The 20,550-nt window shown below is 40.1% G+C and overlaps 1 protein-coding gene and 1 pseudogene across 1 annotated transcript; one reads left to right on the forward strand and one right to left on the reverse strand.

The window, feature by feature from the left end:
• LOC125278694 overlaps positions 1-16,671 on the forward strand; it is a 368,525-nt pseudogene extending 351,854 nt beyond the window's left edge.
• Positions 7,530-10,049, reverse strand: LOC125247735 (gastrula zinc finger protein XlCGF7.1-like). The gene is made up of 2 exons (XM_048159190.1): positions 9,992-10,049; positions 7,530-8,301 (listed from the first exon to the last, which is right to left on the reverse strand). The coding sequence occupies exons 1-2, from the start codon at positions 10,047-10,049 to the stop codon at positions 7,562-7,564; spliced, it is 798 nt and encodes a 265-aa protein (XP_048015147.1). The 3' UTR covers positions 7,530-7,561.
• Positions 16,672-20,550: the final 3,879 nt, after the last annotated feature.

A 20,550-nucleotide genomic window follows, 5' to 3' on the forward strand; every position in this document is an offset into this window, starting at 1 on the left:
GTGTGTTTCATTCTGCAGGGTTCTGGATCACTCATGTTCTCACTGTCCTCTTTAATAAACTCAGTCTTTGCAGATTTCAGCTCTTCCTGATGCTCTGATGCTCGTCTGATGGGAATATTCCAGCATTTATTGATGAACTGCTGTGGGAGGAGCTTCACTGATGATGTGAGTGATGTGGGAGGAGCTTCACTGGAAAAACATTAAAGTACAGATGAAATCAAAATCGACCCCATTTACTTTGCTAGTGCATATTACTAGTCTTGTGGTGAACAATTAATCCGTGCAAGTTAAAACACAGAAAAAAAATTGTTTGTTGCGGTAATCTTTATTCAAAATCTGAAAAGTTACTTCCGGTCTGGAATGGCGTTCCTTCTCTGATTACGTCAGTTTGACGGCTTGGGTTGAAAATGCGCAAACCACTCCTCTGCAACCGTTCGGCTGCTATGAGCGAGAGACGGAGAGGAGGAGCGCTAAAGTAAGCTCTGCCCTCTATTCAATATTCTGTTTCACTTAGAAATACGTTACAACACTGGAGAAAAGTTGTTTGCAACTTCCGGTTCACGCAGACTTTAACATAAACACAGGAATAAACATACATATCTGTAGTCATCAAATCCCCTCAGTCTGTTGACAGCAATGAAATGAGCTTTAAGTGTCAATTTACAGCAGATCTGAAGACATCAGCATAATAAATGAGGTGAAAACAGGAACTATTGATATGAAATAAAGAGTGTTTTCAGCAGTTTCTCTGTTAATATTGATGATCCTCAGACTATCAACACTCATTCAACAAGACATTCAGATCATCTCACTTTATTCTGAGTGTTTGCTGTTAGAAACTGATTATTTGAGTCAGGATATATGAGAAAAGACTATAAAACAGCTCTATTGAAAGACAATACTGTTATTTCTCACAATATGACATTAATAACACAAAAACAAACACTAATGACACTCATCTTCACCAACTACTGCTAAATAACTCTGAATTAACTATAACTATGAAACATGGTTTGATTTTATAACAACGTTGATTGTAATAAAGTAATTAGATCTTTAACATGTAACAGTTTTTATGTGCAGAAACTGAAAACTCTCCCCGTCTCAGACTTTCATTTATATGCTCATTAATCTAAAACTATTATAAACGTTTTGCTTTTAATTTTAGTTTGATGTTGTTATTACACAGTGTGTTATATATAATTATATGTTTTATTTATAATGATGTAATTTAAAAGAAGAGGCAGTATGGGGGTATATTGGTGCCATAAATATGGAGTGCCAGAATCTGCATAAGTTTTTCCTCTCTCACTACCCTCTTGGATGGGGTGGCTGTACACAGACCACACCCACCCTGCATGTGAGGCCAAGGCACTCTTTTTGCATGAGGGTAGTTCTGTGCTGGGGTTGAGCTGCGCTTGTTGACTAACCGTGATCAAAGTCACGGCGCAGGCCCTCAGCCAGACGATGTCCACCTCAGTGGTCCAGAAGTGCCCCCTGGCTTACCTTGTGAGGTGCGAGAGGTTGTCAAGCTAAATGCTTTCTCAATGCTCCCATCTTACGAGGTGGCCTTTTCGGTGACACTGTCGAGGACTGAGCCCAGCGGTTCTCTCAGTTAGTAGCGGATCGGGTAGCTTCCCATGACAAACCATTGAGTTCCTCTTGGGCCGCCCCTCAGTCTGCTCATCGCCAAGGGTGTCGTCCCCTGCAAGAAACTCCGGCCCAGCAGGCTCTGCTGTGTCCATTGCGGGGAGATGACGCCTCCCGTCTCTGCAGCTGTTTAAGTGGTTGGTGAGAATCACCCCTGAGACGGGCGACCCAGAGATGGGTGGGGCTGCTCTTCCACCCCTGGAGGAGGGTCGGGTGGTAAATCCTTTTATTGAGCCTGGTTAGCGCTCCCCAGTCCGTCTCGCTGGCTCATTCGGACATTCAGGCTCGGCTATGCGATTCAGTTCACCCGGCATCCCCCCAAGTTCAGGGACGTCCTCTTCACTACAGTGAAAGATGTCGTTGCCCCTGTCTTGCGTGCGGAGATCGCAGTCCTACTGGCGAAGGACGCGATAGAGCCGGCCCCTCCAGCCGATATGAGGTCAGGGTTCTACAGTCCCTACTTCATTGTACCCAAGAAGAGTGGTGGGTTACGACCGATCTTGGACCTGCGAGTTTTGAATCGGAGCCTGTACAAGCTACCGTTCAAAATGCTTACGCAGAAGCGCATTTGTGAGTGCATCCGTCCCCGAGATTGGTTTGCAGCGATCAACCTGAAGGACGCGTACTTCCATGTCTCGTTTCTTCCGCGACACAGGCCATTCCTGCGCTTTGCGTTCGAAGGTCGAGCATATCAGTACAGAGTCCTACCCTTCGGGCTGGCCCTGTCTCCCCGCGTCTTTACGAAAGTCGTAGAGGGAGCCCTTGTTCCCATGAGAGAACAGGGTGTTCGCATTCTCAACTACCTCGACGACTGGCTCATTCTAGCACAGTCCCGGGGTCAGTTGTGCGAACACAAGGATTTGGTGCTCAGACACCTCAGCCAGTTGGGTCTTCAGGTCTACTGGGAAAAGAGCAAACTCTCCCCTGTGCAGAGGATATCTTTTCTCGGTATCGAGCTGGATTCGGTCGAACAGATAGCACGCCTCACAGAGGAACGTGCTCAGTCGGTGTTGAACTGCCTGAATACGTTCAATGGCAGGACAGCGGTCCCACTGAAATTCTTTCAGAGGCTCCTGGGGCATATGGCGGCCGCGGCGGCAGTAACCCCGCTCGGTCTGCTTCATATGAGGCTGCTTCAACACTGGCTTCACGGCCGAGTCCCGAGATGGGCGTGGCAACGCGGCACGTTCCGGGTGGCAATCACTCAGGAGTGCCGCCAAGCCTTCAGTCCGTGGTCGGACCCTTTGTTTCTCCGGGCAGGAGTGCCCCTAGAACAAGTGTCCCGGCATGCTGTGGTATTCACAGATGGTTCTGCCACCGGCTGGGGTGCCACGTACAACGGGCATGCAGTGTCAGGGGTTTGGACGGGACCCCATCTGCATTGGCACATCAATTGCCTCGAGTTGCTAGCAGTACGTCTTGCTCTGAGCCGCCTCAAAGGGCCGCTACGGGGCAAGCATGTACTGGTCCGTATGGACAACACTGCAACCGTTGCGTACATCAACCGCCAAGGTGGTCTACGCTCCCGTCGCATGTCGCAACTTGCCCGCCATCTCCTCCTCTGGAGTCAGAAGTGTCTGAGGTCGCTTCGTGCCATTCTTGTCCCTGGTGTGCTCAACCATGTGGCCGATGAGCTATCACGAGCTGAGCTGCCAGGAGAGTGGCGACTCCACCCCCAGGTGGTCCAGCTGATCTGGAGAGAGTTCGGAGAGGCTCAGGTAGACCTGTTTGCCTCACCGGAAACCTCCCACTGCCAGTTGTTTTACCCCCTGTCCGAGAGAACACTCGGGACAGACGCACTGGCACTCAGCTGGCCCCGGGGCCTTCGCAAATATGCGTTTCCCCCAGTGAGCCTACTTGCACAGACCCTGTGCAAAGTCAGGGAGGACGAGGAGCAGGTCCTCTTAGTTGTGCCCTATTGGCCCAACCATACCTGGTTCCCAGAACTTTCACTCCTTGCGACAGCCCTCCCTGGCCCATTCCTCTGAGGAAGGACCTTCTTTCTCAGAGACGGGGCACTCTTTGGCACCCGTGTCCAGACCTCTGGAAACTCCATGTCTGGTCCCTGGATGGGACGCGGAGGTTCTAGGTGACTTACCCCCTGAGGTACTTAACACCATCACTTCGGCACGTGCACTGTCTACGAGACGTGCTTACGCCTCGAAGTGGAACCTGTTCGTCGAGTGGTGCTCTTCTCTCCGAGAAGACCCCCGAAGATGCTCGATCGGAGTCGTGCTTTCTTTCTTGCAGCAAGGGCTGGAGCGTAGGCTGTCCCCCTCCACCCTCAAAGTCCATACTGCTGCTATCTCCGCTTACCACGACTACATAGATGGCAAATCTGTTGGTCAGCACGACCTGGTCGTCAGGTTCCTTAGGGGGGCGAGACGGTTAAATCCTCCTCGTCCCCCCTCCATACCCTCTTGGGACCTCGCTCTGGTGCTAAGAGCACTTCAGATTGCTCCCTTTGAGCCTTTGCAATCAGCAGACTTAAAGATTCTGTCTATGAAGACTTTGCTGCTGGTTGCATTGGCCTCCATCAAGAGGGTAGGGGACCTGCAGTCATTTTCGGTCGACGAATCGTGCCTGGAGTTCGGGCCGGGTGATAGCCACGTGGTACTAAGACCCCGGCCTGGCTATGTGCCCAAGGTTCCTACCACTCCTATCAGGGACCAGGTGGTGAGCCTGCAAGCGCTGCCCTCAGAGGAGGCAGACCCAGCCCTGGCTTTGCTCTGTCCAGTTCGCGCTTTGCGACTTTACATAGACAGAACCCAAAGCCTCAGGACCTCAGACCAGCTCTTTGTCTGTTATGGAGGCCAGCAGAAGGGAAAGGCTGTCTCCAAGCAGAGGATGGCCCACTGGATAGTGGATGCCATCGCCCTGGCTTACCAAGCTCAGGGCGTGCCCTGCCCGCTCAGGTTGCATGCTCACTCCACGAGAGGTGTTGCATCCTCCTGGGCGCTGGCTCGTGGCGCCTCGCTGACACACATTTGTAGAGCTGCGGGCTGGGCGACACCTAACACGTTCGCTAGATACTATAGCCTTCGTGTCGAGCCGGTCTCCTCCCGTGTTCTCGCCACAGGTCAGAGGCACGGAGAGGCCCCGGCTTAGTGTCGGCTTGCTGCGCTACATGCGCTTCTTTTCTCCAGAGAGTCCCTACAAGGCAGACCCTGTCGAGTCCTCCGATATCCCTTCGGCAGCCGACGTGGCGGAGCGTCTGGCGCCAGGCCTATACTCCGTTGTATCCTTGAGAACCGGGTTTAGGCTGGGTTCCATATGTGTGACCCTACGGGGATCCCATATGGTTGGTTCCACGGTTGCTCCTAAACGAAGCCCTTGTCTTTCCCTCTGGGAGAACCTACCCTTCATCGGGTTGGAGTCACCCCAGCTCTTCCATATGTAGCACAGCCCTACAGGGTTAGTCCATATGTACTTCTCCACATAACTCCTTCGGGGAAGGATGTGGCTTCCGCAGCGTTCCTTTCCCAGTGAAAGGGTACGCTTTCCCAGCGTTATCCAATAGTCTCACTGAATGGGTTTTGGGGAACAGCAGTGATCGACTCTCTCTGTGTTAGCCCTGTCCCACCATCCTCAGGCAAGGGGGTTCAGGTGGCTTACAACAGAGCGCTGGAAGGGGGCAGCTCCTGTGGCGCTTTGGTAGGGATTCCTATTCGTTGGTCTGTCCGACGTACGTCGAACGTGACCGACTGAATGGGAACGTCTCGGTTACAAAGGTAACCCTCGTTCCCTGGAGGAGGGAACAGAGATGTACGTCCCGTCGCCACAGTCGCTGTACCCCGCTGATGCTGCCGCCTATCCGGTTCGGCTCCTCAGCGAAAACCTGAAGATGCAACGCACCTGCTGCTCATTATATACCCGCGCTGCGAGGCGTATGATTGCATGCCAATGTGCATTGGCTCGTTTTAGTTACACTCGAAGTAGATTGGCCTCTCTAGCGAGATTCCTATTCGTTGGTCTGTCCGACGTACGTCTCCGTTCCCTCCTTCAGGGAACGAGGGTTACCTTTGTAACCGAGACGTTATTGATGTGACTTTTAACACTGAAGCTTTTATCAAAAAAACTAAACATCTCACAGTGAAGCACTGTATCAGACCTTGATTAGTTTTACTATAACCATGTGATCTGTGTCGTCTGAAGCTTTGTTTTTTACACACAACCATGAGACTGCTTTGTACCCTGATTCAAATAACATAAAACCTTGCGTAAGTGTAATTCACGTTTGATAAGAATAAATTATAATACCAATAGATATTTAAAGAGTTTGTGTGCCCATATAATCTTTAGGGTATTAGGTTAGCTAATTAGGCTTGCTGTCCACTGAGGAGGAGCTCGATGAAGCAGTTTCAATTCAAGCTCTGATATACCCCCCACAGTGAATAAATATAGGATATGATTACATAGGGCAAGGTACCTGAGATGAAGGTGGAGGGATGCTGGAATGGCTGAGACTGAAGAGAGGTAAGCAGCTGCTTATATACTCTGGCTGTTGATTGGAAGATTAGATGGGCTCGCTCCTCCTTAAATTATGTTTAGGAACTTCACTTACATAAGTGGTTTTGTGCATGTTCAGTTTGTTTATATTCCCAGTTCATACGTACTTCAACTGACCATTCTATGATAATCTTCATTTATTTTGATAATACTATATGCCTAAACTTGCCCAGAAGTAAAGTCACCTTTATTTATATAGCGCTTTTTACAATGCAGATTGTGTCAAAGCAGCTTTACAGTGATAACTGGTGAATAATTTTGGCTGCACAGCAGCTCTTAAAGAATAGTGTCAATGCAGGCAGATCAAAGCACTGTTGAATATCAAATGTCAAGTGTCCCCAACTAAGCAAGCCAAAGGTAACAGCAGCAAGGAACCCAAACTCCAACAGATGACATCAGGTGGCAAACAGGTGTTAAAATGGAGAAAAAAAACCTTGAGAGAAACCAGGCTTTTTTTGCCCAGAAATTTCTCCCAGAAATGTATTCACAGACTCGTTTATTCAAATTGTTTAAGTAAAATGACACGTGATAGACTTTTTCTATATAGTTTAATTATTTTCATTATTTTACATGCTTTTCATAGCACAAACTGATTTAATAAAAGTAAATCCAGGCAAAACTGATAAATCCGGATGTGGGCAAGAAAGGCAAATCAAAACTACCAACAAACACGTAAACGTAACAACCGTGGAAGGACAACACATATGTGGTTCAGGTAATATGTGCATATAGTCTGCAAACATAAAACACAACACTGTTTCTTTTTGTTAAATGTCAGTTTTAATGACCAATAATAACTATTATAAAAGGTATAAGAAGCTACAATAAGAATTATTTCTTATTGTAGCTTCTTATACCTTTTATAATTCAGTCAAACGTACAAAGTCAGTGCTCCAGTAGGCTACAACGGTAAAGTTAATTAGCCTATTAGCCTAAATATATAAAGTTATGAAACTTCACTTTCACTTCAACAAATTATAGATTCATGACCAAAGATCGCCTGTTATATATACAAAAGATGAATTATATCTCATGTTTAACCACTACAGAGAGTACAGAGTACTAGCCGAGGTAAGACTGTAAGACTCGATAAAAGGGGTGGATCAAGAACACATACGGGGATATGAAAATTTCTTTGGCTAGATGTGAACTTTGAATTGGATCAGAACTTGGGCAGCAACTGATGAATTTCACAAGAACAGACAATAACGCATATTGAGAAATGGCTAACTATGAATAAATGAATGAATGCAGTATTTATATAGCACTGAACTATGTACTACTGTATGTACACAATCACATCAGGGGTCGCTCCTCATCCACAACCTGAATTATTCAACAGCAGACACAGAGCAACAGCGCCAACTATAGGTGGAGAGGAGAGATTTGGCTGAGTCTCTTCTCAGCTGTGGTGATGTGGTTTCTCCACTGCATGGATCTTCATGTGTTTCTTCAGGTCACTTTTAGTACAGAAACTCTTTCCACACTGATCACACGTGTGCGGCTTCTCTCCAGTGTGGATCCTCTCATGTGTTTTCAGATATGATGACGTATTGAATCTCTTGTCACAGTGTGAACACTTGTAAGGTTTTTCTCCAGAGTGAATTCTCTGGTGCAGTTTTAAACTGTTTGCTGTAGTAAACATCTTCTCACACTCAAAGCACATGTACTCTCTCACACCAGTGTGTGTTTTCTGATGTTTATGTAAATATGACAAAAGTGAAAAACTCTTTCCACACACAGAACATGAATATGGCTTCTCCTTCGTATGAACTCTCAGGTGTTCTTTAAGGGTTGATGATTGACTGAAACTCTTCCCACACTGATCACATGTGTGCAGCTTCTCTCCTGTGTGAACTGTCATGTGATTATTAAGATGTACTTTTCGTGTGAAGCTCTTCCCACACTGATCACATGTGAACGGCTTCTCTCCAGTGTGAACTCTCATGTGAATCTCAAGATGACATTTGTATTTGAAACTCTTTCCACACTGAGTGCAGGTTGTAGATTTCTTGGCTCTTCTTTTCTTTAAAAATGTCTTTTTAGTCTTTGAGCGACTCAAAGGTTTTTCTCCAGATTTGTCATGATGTTTCTCCTCCACTTCACTCAGTTCTTCACTCTCCTCCTTCACTTCCATCAGGTCTGAAATGAAAGAAAAAAGTGTCATTTATTTTCAGTACATCAAAATAAAATAAAATAAAATAAAATAAAAAAGTCATAAAATTGAGACTTGCTATAAAATGTCCCGATCATTTTGATGCATTTTCATAAATTAATTGCATATGTCCCTGAAACTTTAACATTAATCTTCCAATTGTACAGACTCACCGGTCATCTCAATGACACAATCCAGTGCTCTGGGTGAAGATATAATGTGTGTATGTCTTTTCAGCACTCCTGTGAAGATCACCTAATTTTTTTTAATTTAGTTTCAATTTTACTTTAGCTCCACGTTTAATCTGACTTCAATTTCAAATGGTTATTAAAATTAAATATCACTATCTTCGTTAAAATAAAAGTGATCATTTTATGTACTTTTTATGATTTGTTTTTTATTCATTTATCTGTAAAAGTACCATATTTTTTATGTAAAATAAGCTTATTTAAGTTATATTTAACATTTATTTTACATTAGAAAAAAAATAATAATTTCAGTAAGACCAGACAGCCAAAACCTAAAAATGTGGTGACTTTGGTGACATATGATGGTATAAAAATATCAAAAATATCAATATCCACTCTATGGCTGTAGTCCTCAATGGCTGCATATAGACTGAAATCTACAAACCATTGTTGTAATGAACTTAACCTCTAAGAATGTTTTAAAAAGCTTTTTATGTTGAAGAGACAAAATACACTTACAGACAAAAATGACCATGATATAAGGAAAAGACAAAGTAGGAGACCAAGAAATTATTTATTTCTAAAAAATATAAATAGTACTGAGATATAATAATTAAATGATTAAATATATTTGAGCAATGACAAAAATATCTTTGGTATTAACAGTCATATTTTCACATCAACTTTTAGACTGATATTTAATTTATTTTCCTAAAACTGTGTAATTATTAAGGGCCGGTCACACTAGACTTTTCCTTCCACTGACTTCCATTCATACACATGTGAATGTGGGACACCAGAAACACAAGATCAAGTGAAGTTTGCAGTAAAGTGGAGTAGATTGTATATTTTTACATTATGTTTTTAAAGAGATTCACGGAGTGTGACATCATATCATGACTGTTTCAGCATCTGTAGAAAGTTCACATGCTCAAAGTCTAGACTGACTGCATCTTTAAATGTGTTATTATCAGTGTCCTTCATGATTCACTCAACCCTGTTACTTCTGACATGATTTTCCTGCTTTCAGAAACACCCAGGAAGTGACATCATCTGGGCTCTCTCTACAGCATGATGGGAGGACAAGAAAATAATCTCAATCCATTGTCTCAGTTCTTACACAAATGAATGACTGCATTCATCAACCCTGTTACCAAAGTTACTGTAAGAAGAGATTTTGCTCAAGTTACACTTACAACCCTGTCAGCCATTCTGGAAAGTTCATTTACTTCAAACATTTACAGTTTATTCCTAAAAATAACAATGTTTGTAAACTATATTAAAAATGCCTAAATTCTGGAAACACTCTTGCAAACTGTGAAATAAATATTTAGTTTGAACTGATGTTGACAATCAATATAAAAGTTTCTCAAACTTCCCTTTACTGAGCTTTTGTTAGAAAAGAACATTATGTCTCATTTCAAATGTTTGAAACTCTCTTTCATGAATGTTGTTCAGCATCATGAATGAATGAAGAATAAACACCAACCTCTTTGTTCTTCAGTATCTTCAGTGTGTTTCATTCTGCAGGGTTCTGGATCACTCATGTTCTCACTGTCCTCTTTAATAAACTCAGTCTTTGCAGATTTCAGCTCTTCCTGATGCTCTGGTGCTCGTCTGATGGGAATATTCCAGCATTTATTGATGAACTGCTGTGGGAGGAGCTTCACTGATGATGTGAGTGATGTGGGAGGAGCTTCACTGATTATGTGCGTGATGTGGGAGGAGCTTCACTGATGATGTGAGTGATGTGGGAGGAGCTTCACAGGTGAATTGCAGTGGGCGGGGCTTCATTTACTGAACTGAAGATTGGTTGGAGGAGCTGATCTGCCAAAATAAAAAATATATCAGTTACTGTGTTTAAATGTACAAAAGCAATTTTACATCGAAAACCCATTAAATGCAAGTGTCTATTTTAATGTTTCAAATTACTTTTGTGAAAACAAAATGTTTTAATGTTCATCATCATTCAGTTTAACAGATATATTTATGTAAAAATGAAAACATTTATTTTGACCTGTACTTAATAAAGTATATAAATGAATAAGAGATCATACTAAATTTAATTATATTTTAAATGATAAAAAAACCTTCTTGCTTACAAATGGGTGAAATCTAGTGGTTTGAAGGAAAGTGGCAAAGTATAAAGATTTAAAATGACAATTAAAGAGTATTTTGTGCTGCAATGTGATCCTTAAATACAGTGTTTGAATGTCAGAAAATGATTCTTGTTCTAAATATGCCTGACAAGTAGCTTTCTTTCTTTCTTTCTTTCTTTCTTTCTTTCTTCTTCCTTTCGTTTGCTATATTAACCCCTTTTGTATTTCACCCTTAAACTAATTGCATTAATCATTTATATCCATCTATTGTAAAGCAAATGATGCTAATTCAGAACTGTTTTGTTTCTAATTCTAACTTTATTCTGTTTCTTCATTAAAATAATGACATATCTCTAGAAAAGTAGTAAAGAACTGTAAGAACAACAGAAATAAATGTAGATAGTCATCATTTGAAAGCGCTCCTCCTGAACTTTATTAAATTAAAACGTCATGTCTGTAGAAACTGTACACGCTGAAAGTCTAGAGTAACTGCAGATTTAACTAGTTTTACTTTAACAATTTTTGTCCTACATGTTTCTCTCTACCCTGTTATTGCTGACATGGTTTTCCTTCTTTTAAAAACAGGATTTCTTAAAATTGTAACACCCAGGAAGTGACATCATCTGGGCTCTTTCTACAGCATGATGGGAGGACAAGAAAATAATCTCAATCCATTGTCTCAGTTTTTACACAAACTGTACAGTGTTGATCACATTCATCAACCCTGTTACCACAGTTATTATAAGAAGAATAATCTCTATAAGTATGAATAACGTCTATAAGAGAAATACAACAGTAAATCTGAATGTAAATCTGCAGAAGTGTTTGAATCTTTCTAACATGAATGTTGTTCAGCATCATGAATGAATGAAGAATAAACACCAACCTCTTTGTTCTTCAGTATCTTCAGTGTGTTTCATTCTGCAGGGTTCTGGATCACTCATGTTCTCACTGTCCTCTTTAATAAACTCAGTCTTTGCAGATTTCAGCTCTTCCTGATGCTCTGATGCTCGTCTGATGGGAATATTCCAGCATTTATTGATGAACTGCTGTGGGAGGAGCTTCACTGATGATGTGACTGATGTGGGAGGAGCTTCACTGGAAAAACATTAAAGTACAGATGAAATCAAAATCGACCCCATTTACTTTGCTAGTGCATATTACTAGTCTTGTGGTGAACAATTAATCCGTGCAAGTTAAAACACAGAAAAAAAATTGTTTGTTGCGGTAATCTTTATTCAAAATCTGAAAAGTTACTTCCGGTCTGGAATGGCGTTCCTTCTCTGATTACGTCAGTTTGACGGCTTGGGTTGAAAATGCGCAAACCACTCCTCTGCAACCGTTCGGCTGCTATGAGCGAGAGACGGAGAGGAGGAGCGCTAAAGTAAGCTCTGCCCTCTATTCAATATTCTGTTTCACTTAGAAATACGTTACAACACTGGAGAAAAGTTGTTTGCAACTTCCGGTTCACGCAGACTTTAACATAAACACAGGAATAAACATACATATCTGTAGTCATCAAATCCCCTCAGTCTGTTGACAGCAATGAAATGAGCTTTAAGTGTCAATTTACAGCAGATCTGAAGACATCAGCATAATAAATGAGGTGAAAACAGGAACTATTGATATGAAATAAAGAGTGTTTTCAGCAGTTTCTCTGTTAATATTGATGATCCTCAGACTATCAACACTCATTCAACAAGACATTCAGATCATCTCACTTTATTCTGAGTGTTTGCTGTTAGAAACTGATTATTTGAGTCAAGAGATATTAGAAAAGACTATAAAACTGCTCTATTGAAAGACAATACTGATATTTCTCACAATATGACATTAATAACACAAAAACAAACACTAATGACACTCATCTTCATCAACTACTGCTAAATAACTCTGAATTAACTATAACTATGAAACATGGTTTGATTTTATAACAACATTGATTGTAATAAAGTAATTAGATCTTTAACATGTAACAGTTTTTATGTGCAGAAACTGAAAACTCTCCCCGTCTCAGACTTTTATTTATATGCTCATTTAACTAAAACTATTATAAACGTTTTGCTTTCAATTTTAGTATGATGTTGTTATTACAAAGTGTGTTATATATAATTATATGTTTTATTTATAATGATGTAATTTAAAAGAACAGAATTGTGTGGTCTGTTCAAATGAAATGTGTGTTAATTTAACATTAGGAGTGTGAAAGCAGGAGATACCAACACATGCTCTACAGATGAGCCTGATATGAAACACCAAAAACAATCCTGAGGAGTTTAAATGTGTGATGATGAACAAAGCTCATATTAATCTCCAGATAATACTACATAAATATAACAAAACATATACAAATGTCATATATATTGTCAGTCTGTGAGTGTTTTTATCATTCAGCTTTAACCCTGTGATTATTCAGGTAGGGTCAGGATTGTCAAATCTGCCTCAATCATAAAGTTCTCACCGCCGCAGGCTGAAGATCTTCAGGAATGATGGAGAAGACTCTCCTGTGCTTCTGTTTTGAGCCTCAGTTTAAGTAAAGTCTCACAGGAGGCGGTCATAACAATAAAAACACTGATTTCATTGGTTATGATATAAAGCAGATACAACTTAAAATCTCTATAATCTTAATGCAGTTCATGAGGAAACCTTTCACTCCTCACACTCTCATTCTGGTTTATATTTCTGAAAACTCATTTTAGTGTATTTCATTTACATTGAGTTCACACTTTAATTCTTCCTCTCTAATCTACATGTAGCCTTTACTGGACAAACTGTGATCCGTATGAGTTTAATACTGAACACTGCTTTGATATCTTAAATACGGGATGATTCTGTATTATGACAACAACTCTACTTTATTTTTAAAGGTTTTATGATTATTGCTCTTCTGATCTAATTTCACTACTGCAATCAATGTACTTATTAGAAAATCAAACTTACAATTCATATCTATCGTATTGCTGTAGTTATTCATCTTTAGTGGTTGATGAAGATGAGTGTCCTTATGTTTGTTTTTGTATTATTAATGTCATATTGTGAGAAATATCAGTATTGTCTTTCAATAGAGCAGTTTTATAGTCTTTTCTCATATATTATGACCCAGATAATCAGTTTCTAACAGCAAACACTCAGAATAAAGTGAGATGATCTGAATGTCTTGTTGAATGAGTGTTGATAGTCTGAGGATCATCAATATTAACAGAGAAACTGCTGAAAACACTCTTTATTTCATGTCAATAGTTCCTGTTTTCACCTCATTTATTATGCTGATGTCTTCAGATCTGCTGTAAATTGACACTTAAAGCTCATTTCATTGCTGTCAACAGACTGAGGGGATTTGATGACTATAAATATGAACAGTTATTTCTCTCTTTATGCTTCATTTCTTTTCCTTATTTACATTTGGAAGAATTTATTTTATTTTCCAAATTTTAGATATCTGACTATATTTAAATAAAGAAACAGAATAATGTTAGGGTAAACAATAAAATGAATTTGTGAATTAGCATCAGTTACTTTACAATAGAACAGATAGACATAATTCAATTAGTATAAAAACACTGATATAATTTTGATTTTGGCAGATCAGCTCCTCCCACATCACACACATCATCAATGAAGCTCCTCCCACATCACACACATCATCAGTGAAGCTCCTCCCACAGCAGTTAATCAATAAATGCTGGAATATTCCCATCAGACGAGCATCAGAGCATCAGGAAGAGCTGAAATCTACAAAGACTGAGTTTATTAAAGAGGACAGTGAGAACATGAGTGATCCAGAACCCTGCAGAATGAAACACACTGAAGATACTGAAGAACAAAGAGGTTGGTGTTTATTCTTCATTCATTCATGATGCTGAACAACATTCATGATAGAAATATTCAAACACTTCTGCACATTTAGAGAAACAGTCAAACTATGAAAAATATAAAACTTTGGGTACATATTTTTTTCCAGTCAGTAAATGGAGCTTGAGAATGAGAAACTTTCATATTGATTTGCAACATCAGGTCAAACTAAATATTATTTTAGCTCTTTTATTTTAAATGTATTTTACATCTGGTTCACATTTTTTTTTTTTTTTTTTTTTTTGCAACATTACCAAAATTTAGATTTTTTTTAAGCAATAAACAGTAAACACCAATATTCAGTGATGGGCAGTATTTATGATACATGTATTTCAAATATAAAATAGTATTTTGTAATTTGATAGGGCTGATGAAAATGGCTTCATATTTTGTATCAAAATACTTTAGTGTTTGTATTTTTGTAGTTTTAAAATACTATAAAATACATGGTAAAAAGTCTACATGATGACATCATAAATATGCAGCCTCTGATTGGTGCTTATTCAGTAGTTTGCAAAGACTTACTGAGATCAGAACAGAAAATTGATCCATAAAGTTGGTCAAGGTACAAAATCAATTTTTGGCTAAATTTCTAAAATTTTGGTGTTTGTTTTAGTAGCTTAAAAAGTTTACCAATTTACATAATGTTCTTGAAAACTATTATACAACAGATTTATTGCATGACTCGGACAGAGAAAAGCTGGTGCTATCAAACATTGTTTACTTAAAGGGATAGTACTCCCAAAAATGAAAATTATCTCATGATTTACTCACCCTCAAGCCATCCTAGGAAATTTGTCATACACAAATGCATCAGTTTGCTTCAGAATGGATTAATTCACAACCATTATAAATCTTGATGGATAAGGATATTTTTTAAATATATTTTACTTTTTCACAATTTAAGAAATCCTCTGTTTTTGGTAACTCTAGACTTTGAGCATGTGAAATTTCTACAGACACTGAAACGGTCGTGATATGATGTCACACTCTGTGGCGTAATAATCATTCCAAAATGTAAAAATATAAACTTCACTTGATCTTGTGTTTTTGGTGTCCCACATTCACATGTGTATGAATGGAAGTCAGTGGAAGAATAAGTCTAGTGTGACCGGCCCTTAATAATTAAAATGTTTTTAGTATAGATATTTAATAGTTCTTACTATAGAAACATAAAATTTGTACTTATAATGTTTTAAAAACAATAATTGAAAGATCAGTGTACCTCATTCATTATTGGGCTCACTTTTATCTCAATTCACTCCATATTTCTCTCTTTGAATTTTTTTTTATTTACTGAAAATGAAATTATAGTTTTTTTTTTCTTTCTTTCTTTCAGAGCTGATGGAAGTGAGTGAGGAGAGTGAAGAACTGAGTGAAGTGGAGGAGGAACATCATGACAAACTTGGAGAAAAACATTTGAGTAACTCAAAGACTAAAAAGACTAAAAATACATTTTCTACAACCTGCACTCAGTGTGGAAAGAGTTTCTCAACAAAGCAAAGTCTTGATGTTCACATGAGAGTTCACACTGGAGAGAAGCCGTTCACATGTGATCAATGTGGGAAGAGGTTCAGTCAATCATCAAACCTTAAGAGTCACATGAAGATTCACACCGGAGAGAAGCCGTTCACATGTGATCAGTGTGACAAAACATTTCTTGGGTCATCAGACCTGAAGAAACACCTGAGAGTTCATACGAAGGAGAAGCCACATTCATGTTCTGTGTGTGGAAAGAGTTTTTCACTGCTGTGTAATTTAAAGGAACATCAGAAAACACACACTGGTGTGAGAGAGTACATGTGCTTTGAGTGTGAGAAGACTTTTATTACAGCTGACTATTTAAAACTGCACCAAAGAATTCACACTGGAGAAAAACCTTACAAGTGTTCACACTGTGACAAGAGATTCAGTCGGTTGGCACATCTGAAAACTCATGAGAGGATCCACACTGGAGAAAAACCTTACAAGTGTTCACACTGTGACAAGAGATTCAGTCAGTCAACAGATCTGAAAAGACATGAGATGATCCACACTGGAGAGAAACCTTACAAGTGTTCACACTGTGACAAGAGATTCAGATTGTCATCACATCTGAAAACACATGAGAGGATCCACAGAAGAGAAAAGCCACATGTGTGATCAGTGTGGAAAGAGTTTCTGAAGTCACCTGAAGATACACATGAAGATCCATTCAGTGGAGAAAGCACATCATTAGTTCATCTGTATTTTTAATATGTATCTTTAATTCTAGATTGCAAGACAAGTAATTTGGTGATGTCACTTTGTAAAGAAAGACTCATTCAAACGCACATACCTATAAACTAAACACATAAATGAATTGAAAGAGTGCATTAAAAGTTTTCTGTTTTCAGTTAAAAGGTGTCATTTAAGCGGCCCCTAAGTTATTAATTAACAGAAAAAAATGATTCAATCACAAACTTACTTTAGCTGGATAATAATAACTTTTTCCTAGATCTGCTGTGAAACCAAAAAAATCCCTCTCCATTAACGGTCCTATTATCACTTTGAAGCTGCTTTGAAACAATCTGTGTTGTAAAAAGCGCTTTAGAAATGAAGATGACTTGACTTGTATTCAGGTTCACTTCTTCCCTGCTCCAGTCTTGTGCTTTGAGAATTCCTGAGAACAAAGAGCACACTCGGGCCCTTAAGAGAGCAGCCAGAAAAATGGAGCGCAGCTGGCAGAAAACAAAACTAGAGGTTTTCGCATTTCATGGAGAGAGAGAATGATTGAGTACAGAAAGGCCTTAAAAACTGCTAGATCTGCCTATTTTTTAAAAACTTTTAGAAGAAAATAAACACAACTCTAGGTATTTATTTGACACACTGGCTAAGTTAACACGAAATAAAGCTTCAACTTCTGATGTTTCCAAAGAGCACAGCAGTAATGACTTTATGAACTTCAAACTTGCAAGATTGATAATATTAGAGAGAAAATTATTACCATGCAACCGTCTACTACAGTATTGTGTCAGATAGTGCATTGTAGTGTCCCTGAAGAAAAATTCAATTCATTTATTGCTTTAGGAGAGGAAGAATTGTCTAAACTTGTTAAATCATCAAAATCAACAACATGTATGTACAACATTTGTATCTTGGTTGAACTGCACTCTCTGTATCTGAGTCTTCCATTTGATACCCTGGTACCAGCTTTTCTGTGCTGGATTGCTCAACCCGAATAGATCTTTTTGAATTGTATTATTAAGTTGAATTATTAGATTCTAACAGTTGGGGGCTCGTCCGAGAAAGGGGGGATACTCCCTAAAGAACTGGGAAAGAGAAAACAAGCGCGCCGGGGATCGGAGGACCTACGAGAAGGGGGTAAGTGTTTTCTGATATTTCTGGAAGGAAATATGTTACACTTGCCCCTGTAGGATCCTGTGTTGAAACATCTCGTAAGGGACACGAGATAGGTTTTTTTTTATTAATAGACGCTAGTGGAATTAAGCTTTCCATTGTTATTACATTTCAGATGGCAACAGTAGCTCAATTGGCTATTAGCGTGGAGTGAATCACCAATTGTTAGTGGAATTACGATTCCATTGTTGTGACACTGGCAACAGTATCTTTTATTAGCTATTAACGGGGTGGTTGGGGGTGCAGTACTGATCACACTGCACTTCAGATCACGGCAGCGTATCTTTATCTTTCAAAATTTTTTTATATTTGATATCGAATAAAGTCATTCCAATTGTTGTTGCATGTTGATATACTGTGACCAAAAAGAAGGTGCATTAGGGGCGACCCAAAAGCAGTTTGGCAAACGCTGGACTGTCTAGGCGAAAGCCCAAAATTAGAATAACACCCAAACAGAAGAAGGTGGTTTAGAGGCGATCCGGACGAAGGTCTTGTGTGAGCCTAAAATAGGACCAACCACCCACTGGTTGCAGTACAATACATGTACGGTTGAGGTTGAGCAATTGAGTACAGAAAGAATTGCGCACACTTTTACTAACACATTGAAGTGGAAAATGGGGGGTTCGGTCTCAAGACCATTACCGGGGGAATCACCAGTTGATTTCATGTTCATAAATAATCAGGGATTTTATACTGAACCATACGTCAGTAATATGGCGGGATGGTCAGAGCAAATGAAGCCACAAATTGAAATACCATATCCACGGGAGGGTTCATTCACAGAGGAAGATATGCAATTGGCTAAAGGTCTAGTCAAAGAAGGGTGGGGAGATCCAACATGGCCGTATGATTATATGACAAAAAGCTACGAAGTATGGAAAGACATGAAAAAGGTCTGGGACCAGGGCCCAGAAAAGAAACAAGTAGCTGCTTATGTAGCTAGGAATAAACGCCCTACGATAGAAAAGCCCCCACCATACTGTTCGCCAGAACCCTCTGCGCCGTCTGTAATGAAATCCAAAACATTACAAAATAATTCACAAATTGTGAAACAGGATATCAATGTTGAAGTGCCCAGAAAAAATGCGATGGTTTGGCTAAGAGCTGGAAATGTGATATCTTTGAAACCACTGAAAATGTCTGATATGGAATCAATATGCAAAAGTTTGCCTTCTCCCCAAGACGCTAGTAAATTTGTGACCGTTTTACAAACGCACACAAAATATGCCCATTTTACTGGGGTAGATTACAGAGCAGTTTTGCTAAGAACATTGGAAGGAGATGTCACTGAATCAATGTTAATCGACGAATGCCCAACATTGCATCACGACAATGATAAAACAACAGGCACGGGCACGGCTGCAACACCACATGTGTTTTTCTGGGAAGACCCTGAAAACCATGATATCTTCTTTAAACAATTGAGAGCTTTTCTGGATAAACGTATAGGTAAAAGACAAGACCTATCATTCGCTGCAAATACCAAGCAGAAACCTAGGGAATCTGCCTCAGACTTCTACATTAGGTTCAAGAAGGCATGGGTAGAAGAGTCTAAACTCCCAATGAATAATGAAATGAAGGCTTTGTTCATAAACACTTTTCTGAATAATATGCAGTCAAAGCAGGCACAGCTGATCAGAATTACCACAACCAATCTTTTTGATATGGATATAGACGGATTGGGGAAGCAAGTTAGGGAACTGGATTCATCTGGTGGTTTCACAATTAAGACTGAGACCGCAATGTTTACAGGTCAGAGCAGTCAAGGGAAAGTGTATGATAGAAAGGCAGAAGTGAAACCACACTGGACCCAACAAAAAGGCCCAGCAATAGTTTGCTATTACTGTGGGCAAGAGGGTCACAGGCGTTGTGATTGTAGAGAGTGGAAAGGTCAACTGCAGAGGAAGCCGTGGGCTAAACCACAACAACAGAGAAGTAAAACACCAGCTAGCATGTATCCTACTACATGGAACAAAAAGACAGAATAGGGAGGCCCACAGAGTGACGTCAGTTCCAAACTATCCATGATGACCCTTAAGTTCACAAACAATAGTGATGATTTACCTTATATTACATTAATGGTGCATGGCCAACAACAAACATTCCTTTTAGATTCTGGAGCGGATGTAACATCAATGTCCTCCAGATATTATGAGGGTCCTCTGTCTAATCAAGTAGTTAACTCTGTGGGAATATCAGGAACTGACATTGAATGTCCAGTAACACCCCTTTTAGAAGTCAGAGCTTCTGGGTTTAAACCATTTTTTCACAAATTTACGATCATCCCAGAAGCACCAATAAATTTGCTTGGGAGAGATATGATGCACCGTCTGAATATGGTTGTGTTTTCCTTCCTATCCAGCTTGCAGGTCTCCATGGACCCATTGCCCACATGGGAAGAAACCAGTGGACCCAGCGAACCACTGCCTACCCTACCAAAGCCTGACCCACCTCAGACGGTGCACAGCATGATTAACCCATTGCTGTGGTCACAATATAAAGATGACACAGGGTTCATTGATATGGAACCATACAAAGCCAAATTGAATACGAACAAACCAGTCTATATTAAGCAGTATCCTTTATCTAAGGATAAGGAATTGGGTATTAAATCAATCATTGACAATTTTATCCAGCAGGGTGTCCTCGTACCAATCCATTCACCATACAACACGCCGGTTAATCCAGTGGTTAAAGCGGATGGAAAAACATGGCGTTT

Source organism: Megalobrama amblycephala, linkage group LG1 (assembly GCF_018812025.1).
Source record: "Megalobrama amblycephala isolate DHTTF-2021 linkage group LG1, ASM1881202v1, whole genome shotgun sequence".
Classification (NCBI taxonomy): Eukaryota; Metazoa; Chordata; class Actinopteri; order Cypriniformes; family Xenocyprididae; genus Megalobrama; species Megalobrama amblycephala.